The sequence below is a fragment of the Xiphophorus maculatus genome, chromosome 11, assembly GCF_002775205.1.
Source record: "Xiphophorus maculatus strain JP 163 A chromosome 11, X_maculatus-5.0-male, whole genome shotgun sequence".
In the NCBI taxonomy this organism is placed as follows: Eukaryota; Metazoa; Chordata; class Actinopteri; order Cyprinodontiformes; family Poeciliidae; genus Xiphophorus; species Xiphophorus maculatus.
The window spans coordinates 19,201,925-19,222,032 of record NC_036453.1 but is presented as its reverse complement, the minus strand read 5'-3'; the positions used below and the strand labels follow the sequence as shown (position 1 = coordinate 19,222,032).

Sequence of the window (20,108 nt, the reverse complement as noted above, 5' to 3'; positions counted from 1 at the left end):
AATTACACATTTAATTTGCCACAGCCCATTTGGTAAAAGCACAATATTTACATCTAAGATTTGCTGCCAGTAATTTTCTCATATTTTGTCAAATTGTATGAGAGTTTTTTATGCCTTCTACTGTAGCTGCAGGAGCATCCATGCATCCCGGTTTGATTTCTGAGTTCTGCTCTCGTTTGAAGGAATATTCTACCTGAGCCGTCCATCCTGAGCAGCGGCTCCTCCGGGTATAATTTTGGTGATGAAGATACTGGGGTCGTCCCCGACGTGAGGGTTGTCTGTGCCCCCTGCTATGCTGAAGCCCAGGCCCGAATTGCCCTGCAGAGGAAAAACACAAACGTAACACTTCTATCTCAAAAATCTGATTTTAGATTCTTGTGAAAAATTATAAAACAAAAATCTGAGGACAAAGATTTGAGATTTGAAATTCCCAAACTCACTCTTTCCAATGTGATTTCCTCATACTCAATTTCTCCTTCTGTCCCATTTACCTGTCAGGAGAAACCATCATATTTAAGCGATTTTTACCTTCCTCTATGATTCCAGATGCACAATACATTTCATTAACACACAATCCATGATGGCAAGTCGGACCATCATGAAGGAATGTGATCAAGTGTTTGTGACTGATAAGGCAGCACTTCTCTGTTAGGCTGATCTCACTTCTGAATGAACAACTTAACTAAAAATACCAACCTTCCTGCTGTAATTTAAAACAATCCCAGAGGTAACAGGAAACTTTCATAACAGCTGTTTTTAGGTTCTGACCCAGAAAAAAGTTTTCTGAGTGCTGCAACTTTGTAAAACCAACAGTATCGTGGAAAGTCTCATCCTCTTTTCCAACAACTGATAATAAAGTCGACTCTTAACTCCTGTCCTTCAGTCCATTCATCCATCTATACATAAAAAGTTTACTAAAAGGATTGAAAATGTTTGTTTTTTTACCTGAAATTTCTGTAGGAACTCACTGTTTCCACCAAAAATGGTCACACAGAGTGAAATACTCAGCAATAACGTTGTTGCATTAAGGGTTAAGACATTGTACAATACATATAACACCAATCAGTTATGAGGACAGCTAGAGAGCATGACACAGAAAAAAATTATAAAGAGAGTATTAGACTTTATCCTTACATATGGCGAGCCATCAAGTGTGTCAGTGTTCACCACCACTGGAGGAGTGTTTCCCTGCAGGCAGAGGGGAAGAAAACAAGCTTTAATGACACAAAGTCATCAGAGAAGCTCCAATATGATGCTGAAAGCTGCAAAAACAGCTAAGAGTGATGGCCATTACAGCTCTTAGTCATCACAATACAGTTCTCACTCTGCTGAAAGACCAAAAGTACAACTCCACAACCACTTGTCGTTACGCCATCCATTACAGACACAGAAATAAACCTGGCTATCTGAAATGTTCGTTCAGACGGAGCTTCTTGGTGTTTGCTTTGTGTTGCAGCAGCTACTGGCCTAATTAAATTACAGCTTGTAGGTACTGCTGCTGTAAATGGTGATTTCATGAATACTGAGGACAAAGATGTCCGCCCGCTGTCCAGCGGATCTTTTAAAAGCACCGAGTTAAATTATAATACGCAGCCGCAGTGACAGAAGATGGGCGATGATCCAGCATGCTCCAAGGATGAAGAGGACACAGCCGCGTTGGTAAAACGATGGTGTCAAGTCACACCGTTAGCCCAATTATCCTCTGTGAGGACAATGGCTGTCCCTCCTGGTTGCCTTTTTTTTTTCACTAGCTGCAACGTAACAGTCAATATCATTAGTGCAAAATTAATGGATGGACCAATTATCAAGGTTTATAATAGTTATTCATCAAGAACAAAGCGTGGAACAATACATAGAGAGTCAATAAGAGGCTAGGGATTTGGGGCATTGTTTTGTTTCAGAATTACAGGCGAAGCTTTTTTCTTAAGCTTGTTTGAGGTGTGAGGGTGCTTGTCTCTACAATGATATGCCTTCTTAGCTTCTTTCAATGAGCACTCGAGAGAAAAGTGTGAGAAAGGATAAAGAGTGAGAAGTCGGAGGGAAATGATATACGGTTTTCACAATGTTTCACCACTAAAAAAGACGTGGAGTTAATGTGAGTTCAGCCTCCCTATATTTCCTCAGTTACATATAGAAAGTGAACATTTTGCCCATTTTTTTGTTTTCAAAATATCTACAAGTCATCAAACTGGATGGATAGTGTCTGGAGAAATCAGGTCTTAAAATAGTATCGCAATTATACCTAATGAATAAGCTTCCTGTTCTATATCTGGTTGTATATTTTAAGTTGTTATCCTGACAAAAGACTAATAATCTTCTCAACCTTCAACCCTGTCTCAAGACTTCAGTAGCCTTGCTCTTCACGGTTTTCTGAAGAAAGTAAATCCAACAGTATGATGCTGCCACCGCCATGTTTCACTTTTCTCGTCTCCTACATAGAAGTTCTCATGAATTTCTTTCAAAACCAACTTTCTTCTTCATCCCTCCCTAACAATTTGGTGAGTGTGTATCATATTCCTCCAAACACACAGGAGTTGGTCTACTCTTTGTTGGTTTATAACACAGGTCAGCCATCTTTACACTTCTATCCTCCTAAACATGTTGGGTTTTTTTGTTTTTTTCCTGAAAACCAACACAACCTTGAAAAATAAAGACAGCTTGTGAATTTTTATTCAGGTCTTAGACAAATTTAACTTTCAAAAAGGGATAATTACATCCAGTAAAACCCACACCTATTGAAGATAAGGACACAGAGCATGTGGTGTCTGACCTAATAATTAAAGTAGATAAAACAATCCACAGTTGGAGTCATTATTTTGTGGACATTTTCAGCTGATATCGCCTAAGAACATTTACAATGCTATAATGTGTCTTTCTTATTAATTTACATTTAAAAACTTTGATCAATTTTGAAGAACTACTGGACAGGCCCCTGCCAAAAAAGCTCTACTAATCGCAGATTCCTCTGCTATTCCACAAGATCTTGGGGTTTTAACGTAACATTATCTAAACAACCTCAATACTTTTGTAAGACAGACACTATTCATAAAATCACTGCAGCATCCCTGATCTTAGCTCCTCCAGAAGCTCCTTTTCTGAAAGGTGTAACAAAATCGAACCACAATATGCCAAGTTGACTAAGAAAGCACAGGCTTGCATATTAAAAAGCAGCTCCAGAAACCTCTATCTCTGCTACATTATTGTTCATTCATGTTTCTGTCGAGGACGCGTTCCGTCGTCAAGGTAATCCTGAAAGATGGAAACACACAGTGAGGCATTTGTTCGTTGGAAAGCACATCCTGTGCTTTACCAAACTGATTAACATGGAGAAGACAGTGTATCTAAAGTGCTTACAACAGCAAAGAGCAGTATGAAACCAGCCTGCTGACCTTCACAGACCTGACAGCTGCGACACGCACAAACAACAAAACAGCCACACTCAATTCATTTCCCAGCTCTTAAGATAAACTGCCTGCCAGCAACAATCCTTCAGCTATGCACCGAGAGACTGTATATCTATAACATGTTTTAATCAAAATGTTTTCTGTGCCAATTTTTTGTGATGAGATGAGAGTAGCTATATAGCTTAATTTAGTAGGAGTGACAAATGCTGGTATGAAGTTAAAGCAGCAGGAAACAAATTAATATATCAAATATTTGTAAAAATGTATTTTTCAAACAAAACGTGCATTAAAGTTGCAAGAACACAGATCTGGCTTTTCAACAAGGCTGTGCACATTTTTTACAGCTAATGTAGATATACAAAATCAAATTGTCTGCAAGCCTTCACATTATTTAAAACACTAAGGAAAGAAATACTTATTGAACACACTGAACTATGTTTTATGATGCATGTGCTCATCTATGGGTCTGAAACATAAAAAGTATATAATAATGACCTGTATAAACAACTAACTGTGGTCCCTAATAACTAAAGTAGCCATTCTGTTTGAAAAACCCAGAAGGAAAAATGTGCTTTAGATATTCAAACAGATTATTTATAAATTCATAATGTGCATAGGTCCAGTCATCCAGGTTTTCTTTGACTATGAATCGTAACTAAGAAATACAAGGAAGATTGATCTTTTCTTAAACTGCTTCAAAACAAGCAAACATGAACTTCTTAAGACATCTAACTGCATCGTAATGTTGGAGCTCAGATCTTCACAAGGGATCAGCAAAGCCCTGAAGCCTAAAACGAGATCAATTCTTCTTCAACATGTTACACAGACCACCAGACATTGTCTCTCCAATCCTGCCAGAGTTTAACGTCACCTTGTTATGTTTATGCGATGTTTTAAATTGCCCTTGCAATCAGCGGGTACTGATGCCACCAAAGCCTGCTCACCGTAAACTGATCATCAGAAGGCAGAGCGTCTCTTGGAAAGAGACACAACCTGCCACATTAATTGAGAGTAAATGTGTCTGCCAGTGTGGGTAATGGTTCTCACCTGGTGCTCAAGTGCCTTTTGTGAATGTTATTACATAGGTGAAGCTTTGAATCATCTTTTTGTGGGATTGCTTCTGCTAAAGGACACTTTTTAATTTAGTCAGCCAAGTCTGTTTGTGAAAGTGACTCAGGGTTACTTGCACAGAAAATATGCAACTTTCAACCATCAATGTGTGTTATTTATATCATTACATATCGCACTGCCTATCATTGTTGCAGCAGAGATCAAAGATTAAGTCACTGTGCACCAACATTTGCACAGTACTAATATAAATAATTTGCTTTCTATTGTGATTTCCCTGCAACAATCCACAGATATGGTGACTTTTACACAATAAGAGGTTAAAGTGTAACTCGGTGAACATGTTATATCTAAGAGAGAACATAAAACTCCCCCCATGCTTTCCACAAATAGCTTTGGGTGTTTTATTGCTCTCTGTTCGATTGTAATGGTGCCTGTGTAAGGGCTTCATTGTGTTGCCTGGGTCTACTGCTGAACACTACGTCAAACACATCTTTCTCTGGTGGGAGAGATAATAAGTATAGCCAGCAGAAACTAAGCCTACAGTGCAGACAATTTCCCTGCAGGGAATTTGACAGTGTCCTCTCTCCCACTCTGTCAAGTCTTTCAGCATCAGGGACGGTGAGGATTTACAGGGCTTGGCTGCTCTTTCCCACCTATATTTCAGCACAAGCTATTCAGCCAAGCTCTCCTCTGGCATGTCTCTGCAGACGGCATTGCTTTTCATCCTCCACAGAGGAAGCATCTATATGTAGCAAGATTATTTCCTCAAATCAAGTCCGGACAATAAACTCACATACTTAAAGCTGTGGTCTTCACAGTAATGTTGTTCTTATAAAGCTTGTGTGCTTTCAGTCTCCTTGTTCAAGAGCAGCTTTATATTAATAAAGCAAAAATATTTAGAAACTGTTACTAGCTGGGACTGTACTGGTTGCTGCAGTGCACTGACTGTCTTTGTCTCCACATCTTGTAATCCTCAGAATGCTGCACCAACCGCTTTGTTGCTATATTTAGTACGTGTTCAGACTTCTCTATTGTTTGTTTCTAAAAAGGGATTAGCATCAAATCTTGTGAGTTTTACTGGTGTATTGGAAACTTTTGCTGAAACACAAGTGAAAACATGCATTTTTCTCCTCAAAGCAAATCCACTGCCATTTGGCTCCACCCTGACTTACTGTCAGTAAAATGTTATTTTTCTTTAAAGATTTTTTTTTGTGTGTGTGTCTGGTCACTTTTACTGACAGTAATCACACAGGAAATTGGCAAAGGGAGGAGGGTATGACATGTAGCGAAGGCCTCAAAGTGGCAAAGCCTCTGCAGATGAGACATCCATTTTACCACTATGCCCCCTTTCCATGCCAACAAAATGTTCTTTGAAATAAGACACTGAACTAAATAAATTCCTGAATGTGACTCACACATCTACTTATTCACCTCAACCACTATGCACCACTTTGTGATATAAGCGAGTGAATAAAAAACAATAAATAAACGCCACGAGAATTTTTTCTCGTGGCCTCATTTTGGAGGCTCCAAACCCAAACTTATAATAAATTAAATTGAATGCCTCCTATTGAAGGTTTTGTTTTTAAATGAACTGATGAACTGGAACAACATTAACATTTGTTGCAACCTAAACCGCTAACAAGTCATTTAAAAGCAAAGAGGAAGCATGCTAGTATTAGCCCTCAATTTGGCGTTAAGTTTAAACTGCCCTGCACAAAAACATTGTGATGAGATGCAAGATGTGAGTTTATTAAACCCTGTAGCTGTGTGTATTGAGGCTTTTTGTGTGTTTAGGAATGTAAAATTGTCCTGTGGAAACTCCTGTTAGAATATCAGTTGCTAAATTACTGTGCAGGACACTGGATACTGTTGTCTAATGACCAGTCTTGGACATGCAGGACTCAGGATTTATCTTCCAAAGACCTGCCAAGACCTGCTGGCAAATAAGTTTGGATCTTGAAACGAAAACCTGATTTGAACCAGTATATCCACTGGTTTGGAGCTCTGTTTGTAGGCTAGCTTGCTAATAAGCTGCCGCAGGAAGATTTGGTTTAAACATCTACAGTTATATCTACAGCTGTAAATGTCAGTAAATATTAATACATCAATGTTTATTAAAATGCAGGGTTTCCCTGAGTGTGTTATAAGCCTGGAGGGCCTCCAGGCTTTACTTGTGCCTCCACCAGGCTTGGCATTGTTAGTTTATCTTAGTTTTTTTTAATTATTGCCTTTTAGTAAGACTTTATAGTTGGTGTTTAGGCATTAATCTTACAGTCTTCCAATAACACATAATTATCAAGTGATATTTTCACATTTCTGTCAACTTTAAAAATGTTCTAACTCAAAAACACAGCAGGTCGCTGGATGAATGACGGCCCTACCACCCGCTCAGGGTGGTAGGGCTGGTGCTCAACCAGGCTTAGCAAGTTTTCTGGTGGAAATCCTGAAATGTATCTCATTGGTTTTAACTTGACTCAGTCTTGGTTGGTCCAATTAACTACAATGTCAGTATGTTATTTTAATGCATATACCTACATATCGGACTGATTTTAATGAAGCATTAAACACTCATTACAATATTTGCTATGATCACATATGAATTCTCAGACTGAATGACAAAAAAATAAAATAAAATACAGCTATGATGACAGCTTTGCATTAAGCACCAAGTAAGGAACCTAGGTGTCTTTAAAACTTGCCTACCATCTTATGACGTCGATACTTCTTGGCTTTCCGTACATTACTGAGGAATCTGCTGCCCATCTTCTTTGCGTACCACACAGACATGAACATCACGCTGCTGTTTCAAAAAAGCAAACTGCTGGTAATCCACATCAAACTCTGCTGGGGGCCCAATAAGACCAGTAGAAGTGGAATAAAGAAAGCTCTAGAAGCTTTGGAACCTCTTCAAAGTGCAACCAAAAAAATGAGAGCAAACCGATCCAGTGGGCTTTGGCCCTGCCATAATGAAGAAACCATGGAAAACCAGACTGCTTCAAATAAAAAAAATATCTTTTCCAATCAACACAACCCCTTTGAGCCTACATTCAGTCTAAATAAAACATGATGCCAAAGTTAGACTGCCTCAAGACACGGGATGCTGCTTTAAAACCATTTCAGATCCAGGATCACAGAGCACAGCCCAATTAGTGGTTCCTTCTTCCTGAGTGTGGACTGGAGACTTTAGCAGAGAATGCTCAGCTTTCTCTGCTAAGCTGGCTACAATGCTCACTTGTAGCCAGTGTGGCTCTTCGGTTTCTCAGAGCGGCTCATCCGTCATCAGAAAACATAAAAACGAGACCAAAAAAAGTGGATCTTGCCGTCCTCCGGTCTCCTTGCACTGCGATGACGGTGGCTCTCTGCTGCTGCTGGTCTGTGCTCAGAAAGAGAGCAGTTCATTTTTATTGCTGCCACTGTTCGGCACCCCTCCCATCCTCACTGCTGAGGGAGAGCGCGGGGAAGTTTGATGCCGATTAATTAGCTGTCTCTCTGCGTAATGTCTGCTCTGGTGATGTGAGAGGGGGAGGATGTATTCTTTGACTGAACCTCGAAGGACAGGCAGCTCAAAATGACCGGACTCCTCCACAGAACCGCAAACCGAAGGAGACTGGACTGCGAACTTCATCCTATAAGTGCAAAAATATTTTAAACACGATGACACCGGGGTGAAGACTCTCGTCATTCACAGTCGATCACTTATGATCTGATTTTTTTATATTCAAGTCTCCAAGAAACCGGTTCCATTTTCAGTCTCCAAATGTGCTGATGTTATCAAACCGAAGTCTAAGTATTTGTCACATCCCGTGTAACAACATGGACCAAATTTGAAGTGTTTGTGTAATCAATAAAAGCATAAATAAATTAATATCCATTATTGAGAAGAATTAAGACCAATTATGTCTAAAGTCAATAACATGTCTTATATCTAAATTGCTAAGATGTTGACATATTCACACAAGATCTCCAACAAATTTGCATCTGCACTGTAGCAAAAACACAATTTTTTAAATATGTAATAGTAAATTAATTTCGACTGTAAGGGGTTAAGATTATAAACTTTTCAAAACGTTTACCCAGTTTCAACTAAACAGAGCCCTATAACTCATATGTTTAACTCTAATGAAGTCAAAAAACTCAATCATTTTAAAAATAAAACCTGAGTCTGAAAATTTGTCATAATGTTTGAATTCATGTAAAAAAAAAAACAACAACTCCATACAGGACCTGAATACCTTCTCTTAATGCAACAATACATATGTATAAAAATAAAACCATTATTTAAACAGTGAATGTCACTTGGTAACTGATGCTGTGCCACATAAAATAGGAATCTTCAACCCCTTGTCGTTATCGCCAACCATTTTTACATTGCTTTGGTGTGGTGTGTGTTGGCTTAATCGCCTTATCTTCTACGAGTACGTTTGTAAATCACAAAAAATATGAGAACTCCTAAATAACGATCAACCGAAAACATCCAACTTAAAACGTATGCATAGATCAGGTTCTGTGTCATGTCTTTGCTGAATTTATTTCCTAATTCCTAAAGACTTGAATTGAAGATACTCTTTCTCTGCGTCAGCAACTTTTCCACTAATACTCCTCATGCTTCACAACATGCTGTCATGGTCAAGCACAAGAATTTGACTAAAAAGAAATAACCATGGCGAATGTTGAAAGGAAAACCCTAAACTATCTCCAGAAAGTCTGGAGAGCTAGTTCAAAACTGAGACCACTTCAAAAGGTCTGCCTCTTCGGACCACACATAAAACTTTAGAGCGGTCCAGTGTATTTTTACTTTTTATCTTTAAAACTTTGAAAAGTTGGGGACATTGACTGTCATGTTTAAAAGTTGAGCTTTCCTTTTCTGCAAGCAAACATCTATCACAGTTATGTAATGTATGTGGACCTTGCATCTAGAGGCTTTGCAGAACCAATACATTTATGTAAGGGCAGACTGATGGAGAAACCTTTCAGCTGGCGGTTTCCCTCTGTTAAATAAACTGTTTACCTTTACTCTAATGTCTAATGCTCCTTGCTGTTCCGAATGCAGGAATATCTCCCCCCTATTCTCATCTAACATGAACACTGTTCTCTTCCTTTCTCTGTGTGTGCATATTTTTTCCTCCTCCTCCTCCTCCTCCTCTCTCGCCTCTTCTTCCCAAGAGACCTGAGCTGCGGCTGCACAGTAATTACACTGAAGCTGCAGGGACATATTTAAACATTTATTAAAGAAAAGTCAGCAGGTAGGAGAAGATGAAGGTAAAAGCCAGATACTGACCGGACAGGAGTGCACAATAAATGAGGAAGGATCTCAACAGAGGAACACCAATGGGGGGAAAGCACCATAGAAAACAGCAGGTTTGTTAGTACAAAAAGCAGCTGCATCGGGACATTTTAGCGGATGAATTTGCGTCAAGCAAATCTCAAGAGTTGGCTGTTTTATCTAAATCAGGTTTCCGAATCAGAGTCCTGCAGTAAAGGAACAAAAAATATTAAAAGTTCCACTTTTTGATAGTAGAAGAGCATAAGTAGTTATGCTATATAGAAACTTTTTTACATAGACTTTAAAAAGTTCATACCAAAACGCTTCTTACATCTTTTTAGTAGAATGCAAGAAAAAGACTGGCAACATTGCTCTCTGCCTGCACAGTGCAAATAATCTTGCAGCTCGGCCCCTCCCCCACCTGTTGCCAATGGTCAGTTGGCTGAAAGAGAACTATTGCACTAATTTCCTTTTAGAAACTCAACTGATTAGAACAACTTTTAAAAGTGGAAAAAAAGAGACTATAAAAATGCTGCCCATCACAACTTGGACTAGAGTGTTTGTTAAGAAGCCCACTGCAGGCTAGTTAACAGGCTGCCAAAATAATTAACCAGTTAATATCAGCATTAGTCTACAAAAAGCAAAATGACTAAATTCATAATATTCAGCACAAACGTGGCAGGTGTTTACATTTTGCTTTTGTCTATTTACTGTATCCAATTTGAAATAATAATACATGACATGTTTTTGACAAAAATATTATTACTAATCATTTGTTTGCCTTACTATTTTAGCTAAAGGAGGAATAATTGTTGCTTTTCTTTGTTGAATGGTATCCTTTCTTTTGGGCCCTTCAACCATTAGTTGATAGAGCAACTTCCAACAGGTTGTAGTCAAAGTTTCTAAGCAACTGTGAGCAAAGGCGAATAGAGAACTGTGGGAATAAAATCTGCAATACATTAGATCAAACTGTTCACAAATGCTGCATCAGTTCAAATGTGCTTAAGATGTGTTTGCATAGACTAATATTTAAAAGACATTAAACAAATTTTCCTCAACCAACCAAGATAGGGGAAAGTCTTTGATTAGCTGTGCTTATAGTCAATACGATCGGCATTTTTAATTGTTTTTTTTTTAAAAATGAAATTCAGGCATAATTATAGAAAAATAAAATCCCTATAGCGATTCTCTGACGCAGCTTGCATGTGTGAAGAAGAGAAACTTTTCACAAGATGAGTTGGAGAAGTTCCTGGGTAAAGTCGAGGAACAAGAACATATTTTGTTTGGGGCACCGTTTTCTGGCATTGAGGCCAATCTCTAGAGGAGTTAGTTGGACAGTGTGTCAATGTTGAGCCTTCACAAGCAGAACAGAGTAAAACATGGTGAAGATGGAGGTCAGAGAGATTAATGTCTGGCAATCACCAAAAAAAAAAAAAAAGACCAAACCAGATCGAAGTAAAATGTGAGCCTGAGGCATTTCAGATTTTACGCTTGCACTTTTCCCCATTAACATTACAAATGTGGTAGAGCAGTCCAAAACTGTAATTCAACCGGCGAAAAAACAGAAAACTGGATCTGGTCAAGAAGCCACCCGCCCCATGCTGGACCAGCCTTTAGTCGGTTCTGTTGATTACAATTAATGAATCCTGGACTGAACCAAACCACCAAGCCACAGCGGTGTAAGTAGGACTTGCACATCACATATAATTTCTACTCTGAAAGAATGAAAATGCTTCATCTTTGTCTTATAATGGTGTTTCAGTCACAATAGAGAAACTGGCTCTTGCAATAAACTGCTCTTAAATTTTGGCTTATTCAACATAATCATATGGTAATTTGATAAACCTGGTTAATGTGCTCTATATACATCTGTGTCTTTAAATACAGACCGCCTTTACACTGCACCGTTGGCTCTTATTTCTAATGAGGCTGGAGACATTGTACGGAAAGGTAATTTCTGCATCACTTTTCAGATGTTTTAATATCTAACGGCATGCACTCGTATTTATTACTTTTTCATCATGTGTCTCTGGTGTGTATAATAATTATTTTCACATCATCAACCCCTTCCCAGCTCACCCTCTAAGTGTCGCCAGTGGGCCAGTAAATCTGGAAATATGCATAAGCAAGCTGTGAATACAACATGGAGCTGCTGAAGTTTCACTTAGCTTTCTTCTTCTGCCTGCCTTGTTTGAGTGATTGAGTTCGGCCAAACTACACGTTTTATCAACAGTCAAATTGCTTTAGTCACGCCAGTCTAAAGCTAGGCTATAGTTATAACTGTATCAGTTTGTGCTTAATTTGGTAATCAGGTAAAACTTTGGCTACCGTGAACACATGAGCTGGTCGGATCTGACCTGGGAGCCACTGTTTAGCAATTTCATTGTTAGCATGCCAACCAGTTGTTTCAGAGTGATGTGGAAAAAAAACAACAACCACTTTTTGTCCTACCATCACAAATGTGAAGGCAGAGAGGTAATGACAGTCCTCAGACCTAAATCCAATCTAAAGAGAAGCGTAAGAGAGAATACCGGACTTTGGACGATTTAGCGATTGCGCAATCTCTTATTTGAAGCATGCAGGTTTATCAGTAAGAGTCTAAATATTAATAGGTTCTATTTTCTTTCTCTTCTGCCAGAACATCGTTGTCTTTAGATGCTCCTCGTCCTGTTGCTTGGTATCTGTATCCAGCTTATGCAGCTTTATCAGATTAAGGAGTTCTTGCTATTTCTGCTTTCTGGCTGTTTGGCTGGCTGTGGAATTTGCCTGCATTTTGGTCCTTTGTCTTCATTTCCAAACTTCTGACAGATGAAAATTAAATTCAACTTCTATTTTTGGTTTCTGATAATGATTTCAGAATCTTAAAACCAATTTGGTCCTGCAAATCCACTCTGCTTCATCTTGGCCATGTCTCAATTTGATCATTTCTGTTGCGACGGCTCAACTACTGTTTTGTTGCTCATCTTTTCCCACAGCGCATATGTAGTTTGATCTAATTAGTTGTGAGCTGTAAAACTCTTCTTGCTGTTTTAATTTTCTATTCACCTGCTGCTCCATGAGGATTTTACAGACTGAAATTTTGGATTTTTGTTAGCAGACCTTTGTAGAGGAAACTGATAGATTTAGCAACAAAAGAAAACTTCATCACAAACGCCTTCAGTCTCATTGGCATCCATTTAATTTAGATTTAGTCCAAAATATACCAAGGCAACCTAGGAAACCACAGTGCCAGCCCATATAAGAGAATTCGGAAACAAAAAGGGAATGTTAACATTTTATCAAACGCACAAAAACTTAATTTTTTTTCATACTAGAGGATCCTCTAATCCTACAGGATTAGAGTATCTGTTAAGATGAGACATGTTTTGCTTATACAGCAAGGATCTCCTCTTTTAAAGAACAACTTGTTCAATTTCTTATAATTTGAATTAATTAAAATATTAACAGCATGACATTTAAATCGGAACTTTCTTCGTTCACATGAAACAAGAGGTGATATGACTCACTGTTTGAGCATCTACATGAAAAGTTGTTTTACAATGTGAAAAACGTGTCTAATTGCTTTACATACAATTTTTCAAATAACTGATGTCATTTCCATCTAAAGCACCTCTTTGCTAAATCATGCACACAACCCAAAGACCTCCCCCTCTCTTGCCAAACCCTTGCGGTGTTTCCAGAGACAATCTTACCCATAAATCAATGGGATCCTGGACTGAAACTGGCAAACCCTACACCATTAAAGCAATAAAGAGACAGACTGACGACACCACCTACACATCAATGGCAACCACATGGGCACGATGCCACCAGCAAAGACTTAGACACACTCAAAGGCATTACTGCAATGCATCTTTAGGGCAGTACGCATTTTACCGAAGCAGCAAAGAAAATGTAATGCACTCATCTGCAGAATGAAAGATTTCTGCATACCACTACGGAGACGCATGTGTGCTTTTCTGGTTGATGAGTTTCTGCTGTACATGTTGTCTCCGACTGTTTACAGTTTAATTACAAACATACCGTATTAGAAGATTTCTATACAGCGTCAGGGTGGGTATACAAAAACAAGATGAGATGAAAACAATAAAAATGGGAATTTTGGAGCGTATTAGATATGGACCATGGAAAATTTTCAATATATTTACTCAGTTTAAATTGTAACAAATGAAAAAAAATGCCTGCATAGTATTTTAATTGATATTTAACTGGAACTAGCACTTTAATACTGAATGGGATGCAGGCAAACAACTGTAAGACTGATATGTATATTCAAACACAGACGAATAATAAAAAAAAATATATAGTATATATATAGAGAGAGAAAGTGTAGTTTGAATGCTGGACACATCCAGGCTGCAGGTTTTAATTTGTATACATACATACAGTACAGACCAAAAGTTTGGACACACCTTCTCATTGAATTCAATGAGAAGGTGTGTCCAAACTTTTGGTCTGAACTGTATGTATATACTGTCTATATATATATACTGTATATACACATACTGTATATACATGCAGAAAAGCATGTTTTCTGCATACAAAAAATTGACAAATATTCCCCAATGCAGAAGTGAAGTTTAGGCAAACACAAAACAAATTAGTTATTGCTATTTAATCAAATAAAAAGTTTGAACTATTTTGACAAAATGTAAGAAATTTTGCTTTTTCTAATATGATTTCTACTTAAAAGGATTGATTAAAAGAACTTTCAAATTTGTGCTGTTTTACACCAAGTTTGTTTTCAGTTCTAATGCATACCACAGCCCTGGAAAAATAGGAGAAGTCTTAAAATAAATCAATCTTTTATTGTGCGTACAAAATCTCAGACTTTAATTTAATGGGACGGAAATTATGGTAAGATATGCGTATATCTAGAAAGGCATAAGAGGCAGCGTTTCAGTGTACCGCTATTCCATAATGCACACGCTTTGCCCTGCAATAAAAAGTTATAGTACATGAGTCAAGTGCAACCTGTCTGATCATAAAACTGTTCCCCTGGTGCAACATAAATGTCTTCTCAAGGTTATGAAAGTCAGTGGGTGCAGTCTAACACTGCCACCTACAGGATCCAGTGTGTCCTGCAAAAGATTACATGTTCTTAACCCCCCATTTTACACCTTCAAGACTCGAGGCATCGCTGAGTGTGTTTGTGGGTTTTTCTTGAGCCATAACTGATTCTGTAGAAATGTCCTCATGCACTGAAATTCTGCAGTGGAAAGAAGCAGCATATTTTGTGTCCAGAAGTAGACAGTGACCACCAGCAGAACGAATCTGCTCGACAGAGAAGATTCAAATGACACTGATAAAGAATGAATACACTGAAATGACACGGAAATTCATGACCTCATAAATATAACAGTGAGCATTAAATACAGATGAATGGGCAGCCGACAACCAGCCACACAAAACGCAAAACAGGAAGTGAGGATTGAAAATATTAAAAAAGAAAAAACTGAGAAAAAAAAATCCCGCTTTTGGATGATGACAGATGATGACACTGCTGATGTTACCGTTGACGGAGTGTCACGGATCGCCGTGGTCTTACCAGTGTGGAAACTGCGGAGGTGTACATTGGAGTGTGTCCCGTGGACATCAACACAGGCTGTAAAACAACAGAAGGGACAGGGTAATTGTGCAGGACGTGCGGATGGGTCAAGGGAAGAACAGCGGGCACTATGTAGTTTCACGTTATCTCATCATTTGTGAAATATGCCAAATAATTCTGAAGATTATTGAGAAATCTATATTAAGTGTGACGTATACATCGTCTAGGGAAACGATACATACACACCCTGAACTTTTTTCACATTTTGCCAGGTCACAAACACAAACTTGAATGTAATTTAGTTTTTACATAAAGTAGAACATTATTGTGAAGTAGAACTAAAATAAAACATGGCTTTCTGTTTTTTTCTTTACAAGTACAGTACAGGTGTGGCACATTTTGGCTGCAGTCACACCTACGGCTCTTCTGCTGTGTGTCTCTACGAGTTTTATGCAACGAGGCAAAAATATTTCTATCTACCACCATAAAACAAATAGCCCAGGCTAAGTCAGATTGGATGTAAAGTATGTGTAAACAGCACATTTAAATTGTAAGATTCTTAATTAAATTTAGGTCTGGACTTTGACTTGACCACTCTATCACATCTATAAGGCTGGGTGTTTGTTTAGCATTATTGTCTTTATTTCCAGAATTCCCATATATTTATCATCTTTGTTCCTACGGTAGAAATGACCTCCTCAGCATTATGCTGCCAACACCATGTTTCACATTGGGTGTGGTGTTTTAAGGGTGATGTTTGACAGTGGCATTTTTGAAAGCCATGCATCTTCTTGTATTTATTTTGTAAAGGGAAACATGTGGCAGCAGTGTGACAAAAGGCGAAAAATAGGCATGAAAACAGTCGCAAAGCATAAAGATACAATCATACTGTTGACTGTATGATTGAAAAACACTTTATGAGACTTGCAACAATCTTCTTGCAAATGTAACTTTATTCAGAGAAGCTGGAAAAATATTACCTAACTCTCCTACCCTTTCTATATTATGTTTGATGTATCAAAGCCTTGAGTCTTTATAAATAAATTACAAATTTAAATCATTAGCTAGAATAGAGTCAGAATTGCAGAACACAGCATGGGGTCAGCGTTAGCTCATAAATAAGATAGTTAAGATATGAATAAGAAGCAGAATCAATTCAAACAGCACATCTGTTTATGCCTCTTAAATGTGTGTGAGGCTCTGCACAGCTGAAACAGCCACTCTGAAAACTCCCTTTTCACAGTTAACAGCAGTGCTGTGGCTGCTATGCACTGCAAAGGTTTTAGCTACCAGCAGTGCACACTGAGGTCTTAGTATTTAGACAGCTGTGTTGATGTATTCCAGCACAATACTAATCAAGAGGAAACCATCCCATTTTTTTTTCTTTAATTTTGCTCACTTTTTCTCAAAATCAAACTGTCCCTTATTTAATGGGTTCATTGGAAATGTTATAGGCTTTTCTCGCTCTGTTGCAAATGAAGAGCAGCGCAATTAGGCTGTGAGATATTGCTTATTTGTTATTCCTTCTCTGTAAGTTTCCTTTAAGCTGCAGAGTTTCAAACACCAGAACCTGTTAATATATTTGAGCTTTAGTTAATTTTCTGCTGCCAGCGTCGGGTGATGAGCCAGGGAAGGAGAGCAGGAAGAAGGTGAGCAGGATGAAAAAGGGGGGCAAAAGGCAAAAATTCATTAGAAACGTGGAAAAAATCCCTTTTAAACTAGACTTGCCTTCTGGTAAAAAAAAAAAAAAATATATATATATATATATATATATATATATATATATATACAGTATACAGTACAGACCAAAAGTTTGGACACACCTTTTAATTCAATGAGTTTCCTTTATTTTCATGACTATTGACATTGTAGATTCACACTGAAGGCATCAAAACTATGAATAACACATGTGGAAATATGCACTAAACAAAAAAGTGTAAAACAACTGAAAATACCCCTTATATTCTAGTTTCTTCAAAGTAGCAACCTTTTGCTGCGATTACTGCTTTGTACACACTCTGCATTTTCTTGATGAGCTTCAAGAGGTCGTCACCTGAAATGGTTTTCACTTCATAGGTCAACCTGCCCTGTCAGGTTAATAAGTGGGATTTATTGCCTTATAAATAGTCATGAAAATAAAGAAAACCCATTGAATTAGAAGGTGTGTCCAAACTTTTGGTCTGTACTGTATATATATATATATATATATATATATATATATATATATACATACTGTATATATATGCAGAAATAAAGGGTCTATTAGTGTTTTGGTTGTCATGGTACTGTGAGGAGGAAATCCTTATGTGTAGAGTAACCACATCAATCATAAATACCAACCATTGTCATCATCATCGTCATCATCAATCACATGATCATTTTTGTGCAACATTCCTTTATAAGTTATATTAACATAAAAAGAAACCAAAACTAAAATCACATATAACTAAAATCATAATCTCTCACTAAACATTTTAGAAAACATGATTTTAGTGGTGAAATTGTTCATTCAGAGGTCAATCTGCCTTACAATAGGAAATAATCATTTTAAGCAAATTAACAGCAGCACAACTGTTACAGTAAACATAAGTAGTTTTGTTTTTTAAAATTAGCCTTTACTTTTTAATTTTGATCAGACAATTCAAAGAATGTTTAATTACTAATTCTTGTTTCCTTAGGGTTTAAATGTGAGCAAACAAAGGGGTCCAATTCATTTAGCCATTTATATTTATCTTGCCACTTTGCACAGTGAGAAGGATGCAGGATGCAGCAACATCTTGGGATCATCGTGTCTCCATAATGGGACTGAAATTTCAACCTAAATCACCGCCCACAGGTTCAGTGAGGAAAATGTAGTAAAGCACGGCATGTTCACTGTTAAACACAGTTGATGATCTGTGAAGCTGTGGGTCTTTTTCTCATTCAAAAGCCCTGAGTATCATGTTAGAGGCACTAGATTATTCACGCTTCAAAATACCAGAATATTTGAATTGAAAACTGTGAATTTCTGACTGAAAACTGAAAAAAATATCTTCACTGCTGCGTCATAAGATTATCTAAATCATCTGAACAAATCAACAAGAAATGGTCGACCGCATACAAAATCTAAATACATATCCCTTTATGTGTGGGCTCATGTGGAGAGAAGAGAGCATAAAACATCACCTGGAATCTGGATGATTTAGCGATTATGGAAAGAGGAGAAGGCACACACTTTGTGGTAAAACGTTACAGAGGGAGACCAAAAGCTACTTTATTATCAGAACGATTTTGTACAAACAATGCCATTGATTATTTTGTATTCTATTGGTGTTTTGAATTCATTTTAAAATTTTGCCCAAACCACATCTGGCTCACATAAGTCATATTGTGCACAGCATCACCACTGACAACTTTTTAAAGTTGTCAGTTTAAAGTATATTCATACTGAAGTGATTTTAAAATGTGTTTTAATTGCAAATCTCATGAAAAAAACAGGACTCTTGTTTTTACTGACTAGTAATAAATTAGTAATAGGAACTCAGCCATCATTATTGTATCTTTCATGACCTTGAGTAACAGCAACACATTATAGCAAATACAGAGACAGATATAATTACATAAAAAACACTACTTTAGTAATCCAGGTGCAGATAATTTCAGAAGTAAACTTAATCTTAAGTATCACACCTAAAATTCGTCAGTTAAGCCTGCTTTTCAAAGACTATCAAAAAGATTTTGAGCTTTGCTTTTAAGCAGCATCCATGTGTTAATTATGCATTTTCAGTGTATTTTTGCGTTTCTGCCTTCCAGAGGATTCTCACACTTCCATAACATGATTCACACAGTTAATTTTGATCTAAATAAGTTCAAAAATTTTTTTTTTCCATTGCAGTGAATTCAGTTCTCCCAGAAGAGAAGAGTAGCACAAAGCTTAATAATAAATAATAGCAGTAACCCACAAATAGAAATGGAGTTAGTCAGGTTTAGGCAAACATTGCAAACAAGCTGACATGGTATGCTCCCAGTGGATTTTTTTTAAGACTGCATTTCAACTCACAACTTCCAGAGCTCCTAAGATGCATGTACATACGCACATATATACATAATCAAGGCAGCCAAAAGGAAAACAATATTGCCAAAAACACTTTTCAAAAAGGCTTTTCATTGGCCATTTTAAACAGTACAAAAGGAAAATAGAGATGGAAATTGAAACAGCATGTCTGTCCTTTACTTCAAGGTAAAGTGGCCTCAATGGTTTAAAGCCAAGATACCAAAAATCTGCAGAAATTTGAAGTATGTACAAACACTGCTGGTGGACTGATGCACAAAATTAAATGTTCCAGGGTCACTGGTTATGTAATGATGTGGAATTAACATAATTTTAGAGATCTCGCGTCCTTTGCATATATTAAACGTTTTTAGACATGTGACGGTACTTGACTAATGTCTTTGCATCTTGTAGACACATTTTGGTACAGATTACAATACAGATCACTTCAGAAACAGTAGCCAACACATCCTAAAAGGTAGCTCTTTGGTAGCCCTTAGAGTGTAATCTAATGTAGGCAACAAGATTGCATATAATATAAAATGCCATGACAAAAAAGGGAGTATATGGTTTATTTTAGAGTCAGAAAAGGTTGGCATTTTAAAGTGATTGAACAAAATAAACTGTTCCTTTTGCTGCACAAACTGTATTTGTTGATAGTCATATTCCTTTTGTTTAGTTTAATTACATTTACTCATGTAACCAAACTAAAATATGCATTATAGACGCCCCATAAAATGTTATGTGCAAAATAAATCCTAATTTCCCAGCTTTAGTAATTAGAATTAG

The 20,108-nt window shown here is 37.4% G+C and overlaps 1 protein-coding gene across 4 annotated transcripts in view; it reads right to left on the bottom strand.

The window, feature by feature from the left end:
- Nucleotides 1–20,108, bottom strand: part of LOC102232201 (disks large homolog 4-like) — an 84,514-nt gene that overhangs the window by 14,312 nt on the left and 50,094 nt on the right. For 3 of the 4 annotated variants that reach the window (XM_023342450.1, XM_023342449.1, XM_023342448.1), the window contains exons 3-6: nucleotides 15,290–15,346; nucleotides 1,135–1,188; nucleotides 441–491; nucleotides 194–318 (exon numbers count right to left, since the gene is read on the bottom strand). In XM_023342450.1, the coding sequence (XP_023198218.1) occupies nucleotides 194–318; nucleotides 441–491; nucleotides 1,135–1,188; nucleotides 15,290–15,346 (287 nt within the window). Of the gene's footprint in view, nucleotides 1–193; nucleotides 319–440; nucleotides 492–1,134; nucleotides 1,189–7,181; nucleotides 7,588–15,289; nucleotides 15,347–20,108 lie in introns of those variants that run through there. The other variant, XM_023342451.1, reaches the window with a different exon arrangement.